General features: G+C 35.5%; 1 protein-coding gene across 3 annotated transcripts in view; it reads left to right on the top strand.

Moving 5' to 3' along the window:
* The first annotated feature begins 226 nt into the window (after window positions 1-226).
* kn (EBF transcription factor knot) overlaps window positions 227-4942 on the top strand; it is an 88219-nt gene continuing 83503 nt past the window's right edge. For all 3 annotated transcript variants that reach the window (XR_001936915.1, XR_001936916.1, XM_018457995.1), the window contains exon 1: window positions 227-410. Coding sequence is in view for 1 of the 3 variants with exons in the window: in XM_018457995.1 (XP_018313497.1) it covers window positions 340-410 (71 nt within the window). In the remaining 2 variants the exon portion in view is untranslated. The remainder of the gene's footprint in view (window positions 411-4942) is intronic.

Genomic DNA, 4942 nt, shown 5'->3' with positions numbered 1-4942 from the left:
CCCGCGGGGACGCGAAGGGGTGATCGAGGGGGTGACGAAGATTTCTGCAAAGAGTGGCAACGCGAAGGAGGAAGCCTGTTGCCCCAAGAGAGTCCGTACGGCCTCACCACGCGGTCCGACGAGTGGAGCAGTCTCCTGCCCAGCTCCACAATCGTGGGTGCTGGGGGGTCACCATGGCTCGGACTCGGAGGGGGTGGTACTGGGGCTACCACAGGAGGCGGAAGTCCCGTCGAGCTCGAGGGCCACTGGGGACGTAAGCTGTACAGCGCGAGTGTGGCACCACCACCCCCGCCGCCTCATCATCATCCGCGAGCACCGTTGGTTTTCGCGCCTCAAGATATGAGGCAGATACTGAAGGAGGAACCTGTGCCACGTGCTTGGCCGCAGCCCGCGCTCGCCGACAACGGAACGTGAGTACAAAAAAATACTATAATCTTCACGTTTGACAGAAAATAAAGAGTGATTGAGATATGTGATTATATCTACCGGCGGAGATACAGTAGATAAAATTGATATATGTTGTCGGAACTCTGTCAGAAGAATATTTACGATTAGTTTTAACATTCATTTCATACAATTTTATTATTATTGGCGTAACAATTAATTTCATTGATGATATACTTATTATTAATTAATGATATATTTACAGTCGTTTTATTTAAGAGGTTTTTACGTAATACGTATAATATATGGCTGAGTGTAAATTGGATCATCTTTTTAAACTATTTAACTTCAAAATATATATACTATAATTTATCTCTGCAACGGAAAACGGCTCAAAGAGAACAATAAAATAGAAAATATTTTATGTGATATATTCTTTCTGCTAATTGATGAACAATATATTTACAATTGCGCAATATAATCTTCTTATCATTATTACGTGATTATATTTTAATAATATATATTTTTAAAAACACATAATATATATTTTTCAAAACACATAAAATATAAAATATATACTGTAAACTTTTATTTGAAATACTAGATATATTATACGTGCCATTTCGTTTGTTATCGAACGAACCAAAATATTTATTGTATAGAATTATAATTATTGTGCTTGATTTTAATTTCTAACTCGTTTAAACAATCAATTATATATACAAACAACGTGATAACATTGAAATGCGAAGATATACTCACATTTAGTAGAAATTATAGAAATATTTGTGCTGCTCTGTATAGTAGGTATTTGCCGTCGGATCGCACGGCAAGCTATATTCCTGCGTAACAGTTTCAATCATACATTTTTACTAAAATTATAGTAATTTTTGGCATTATAAACACTTAAAAAAAATTGATTTTACATAAATATGCAAATTATATTAAGTTTATTTAAAAAACGAGTAATCACACATGGTTGTTACAAAGGGATAAGCAATTCGCAACAGTAAGCTAAAGTATATTTCCTTTCCTTTTAAAATATTTAAGAAATATTATTTTTTTTCGTCAAAGAATAACGATTTGTCCAATCTGTCGCTTTAGATCAATTTATTATCGTTAACAAATCACCATGACCTGTCACAAAAAGACCACAGCTATGAATGACACATCTGTAAATATTCTTTGTTGGCGACTACATTTGTAACTTTCATTTCACGAATTGTTGCTTTATATTTTCTAAACTTTTAACCATATTTCAAATCATATTTTGTGATCGTTTGAAATCATGATTTGTATCTATATTTGTGTAGGAAATAATAAACCGTTCTTTACTGCAATGTCACTAAAAAAATTTGAATAAAGACAGTAGTTTGATGATACTTGTCCAGGATGATTCGGAAAGGTAAATCAGATGAGCCGACGGATTCGCTAATCTAATAGCGGTTCTCTAACTAATCCCTTCTTCCAAGTACCATGACACAGGGACCGACCAGAATCAAGTTAATGTAATTGAGAATTTTAGCGCCTTTTGCTCATCTCTTTGTCCCAGACTTTTCCTGTTTTCCCTGTACTTTCTTCGTCATTTATCTTATCGTTTCTCCTCCTATCGCTATCAAAATTGGTGTATATGTAAAAAAGGCAAATATTATTCAGCCCGCACTTGAAAAATCAAAGCGTAATGAATTTTATCAAAGCTAAAGAAAAATTTTAGAACGCGTTGATTATACTTTAAAGACTTTACCAAACGTAAATCATGTCATTTGATGTTCTGGAGTAATTAAAATTACGGTATATAAGTAAGATAAGTAAGAGAACTTTTTTCAATTTTATATTTAAACAAATTTTAAGAATTATTATATAAATGTGATGTTATTGTTGATGGAAGAACGTGTCATAAATGGCTCCTGTTATTGCGAGATAGACAAGATCGAATACAAAATTTTGGAATATACACATTTTGATAAATTTAATTAAACCAATGTTGTGGCAATCTGTATAATTGTATTACAGGAGTTTAAGAGTCGCAAAATGTTAGACGTCAACTTTCGCCTTCATGGAAACTCAAGCTGGAAAGTTTCGTTTCCTGCTACTAAGAACAGTTATACCACACAACTGCGTTACACCGAGATCAACTAGGAGGGGTATGCGAAACTGTTTTAAAACTCCCGCGAAGCACAGGCATAAACTCTCGCGCTTTTTAAAAACCCCTAAAAAAGTTATCCACCTAATGAAGCAGTAAACCACGGCACTCGAGGGAAGGGGCTGTCGCGCAGCGAAAAACGATGACCTTTCGTATGAATAAAAGACAAAGGAAAAAGAGCGTGAGAAAAATTGTTATCGATCTTCAAAACTGTAGTCGCTTCGACAAAATCTCGGCAAAGACATATCGTAATACACATAAACTTTACTATTGAACATATACACTGCTAACGTTCTATATAATAATAAAAATATTGATTCTATATAGTTTTTAAAATAATCAATTAAATATCACGCCTGTCATAATTTAAAGACGATCGTAAAGCTAAACATTAAATGTTTGCTATACCACGTAATAGTTAATACGTTTTAATATAACATAATTATATTATATTCAACTTTTAATTAAAATATGTGAAAATTATTTATTATCAAGTATTCTCATGCGGGATATTTGCGAAATATATGCATCACAGTGTGTTAATAACTAATAGATTTTTATGCAGCAAAAGGTACGATGAAACACGGTATTAAATTGAACAACGTTCGCAGTAACGCGCCCTGGTAGCAAATTACATTCGGATATATTACAAATTGCTCATTATCTCCGTGCGCATTATGAATCGCGTTGGGCTCGAGCGTAAACAGAGCGCGCTTCGGTTAACTCGCAATAACTAACGCCCGACGGTACGTATTACCCACGGATTTATTGTAATTCTCTACGATTGCTTTATCCGTGAATTCGTAACCATATTGGTGGCTTCGTATTATCCGCATATATTTCGTCCATAATGCATGGCGTACAAATGGCACAGGTCGCATCTCTCGTGTATAAAGTATAAGCAACATTGATCGGTTTGTCCGATAATCTAGTTCCTCCAAATACATCGAAGATCGCGCCTCGTCATCATTTAAATGTCGATTACGTTGTTATCGGATACCCAAGTGATATCACAGATTTTACGTAGAAATGAAAAAGCTCCGTCTGGCAATTGCCTAACGTGATATAAAACGCAATTCCCTTCGTAACTTTAACCACACGGTCCGTAAACCGCATGAATGCGTCACTTTTCATTCGCCGGTAAGTATTCGTATAATTGTGCAATATATGCGCGATTTCGCAACGCTTTGATAATTAAGGTCGCAGTACAGACTTTTGCATAAGAATGGGAGTACAGAGTACTACTCTTGCATGACGCATAATACATAAAAAAAATCAATCAATCAAAGACCTTTATTTCCTTTCTTTCCATAATAAAAAACCAAATAAAAAACTGTGACTGATTTTCTTACGCTTTATGTAAAAGTCTATGCTCCAGCTTTAACGTTGCATAGCACATAAAGCCCATTCTATAATTGCGTAAGCGTAATTGTAAGTGATTGTAGTTATAAGAATTAACCAATCACAGTCAAATATGAGGAAAATATTCCTCATATTCCGATTGTGATTGATTAATTCTTACGTAATTGTAGAATGGGATTAATTAACTAATCAGAGTATGAAATGGAGAACTGCTGTGGTCTTTATTTGTGAGATCGCGAATATGCCATTCGAGAAAGTCTCACGTTCCATATTTTCATTCGCGCATTTAAATGCGTGTCGCGTTTTAGCCGATATCATCATCGAGATTGATCGAAATCCAATCGAAATCAAATCAAACTGCACGGGCACTTTAGTCGACGTGAAAGAATGATCCTGCGGTGGATTAGCGGTGGCGGAGGGTCGAATGATTCGCAGATACTGGAACGAGCAGCGTTATCTGCGAGACCGAAAGCGCGCACGTGGCAAATTGCACGCACGAATACAGTAAACGCGAATGGAACCCGTAATTATCACCTCGGCATCGGTCGATGGGACACGGCCGTCAACGTAAACGCATAAAGCGCACGTTATCCACATGTATCTGTGAAACGTAATTCACACTAAGGATAATAAACACTAAGGATCATACAATTCAGAGAACAAATAACTGTGTGAAAAGTACCCAGTTAAGAGTCGGATATTAGTAAAAATATATATGGATTATATTTTCATTCACTGCAACATATTTTACAGTATTGTGAGAGAAAAAAGAACCCGTGAAAAAATCCGGAAAAGAATAGAAAGAAAACATTCTCTCTCTCTCTCTCTCTCTCTCTCTCTCTCTCTCTCTCTCTCTCACGTCTTGAGGAAAACTCATAATGGGAAAAATATTTTTCTCTTTCTAAAATTATACCATTTCTAATTATACATATATAGAAAAAGGTCACCGATACCGACATACCACTTTATTTTTAGACAATATTTCTTAAACAAAAGGTAAAAATACAACTTCAAAAACATAAATACAAACTAAAAAGTGTCTTCTATCAGATA

The sequence above is a fragment of the Mycetomoellerius zeteki genome, unplaced genomic scaffold (genome assembly GCF_001594055.1).
Source record: "Mycetomoellerius zeteki isolate Tzet28-1 unplaced genomic scaffold, Tzet1.0 scaffold70, whole genome shotgun sequence".
Taxonomy (NCBI): Eukaryota; Metazoa; Arthropoda; class Insecta; order Hymenoptera; family Formicidae; genus Mycetomoellerius; species Mycetomoellerius zeteki.
This window is presented reverse-complemented; position numbering and strand designations above follow the sequence as displayed.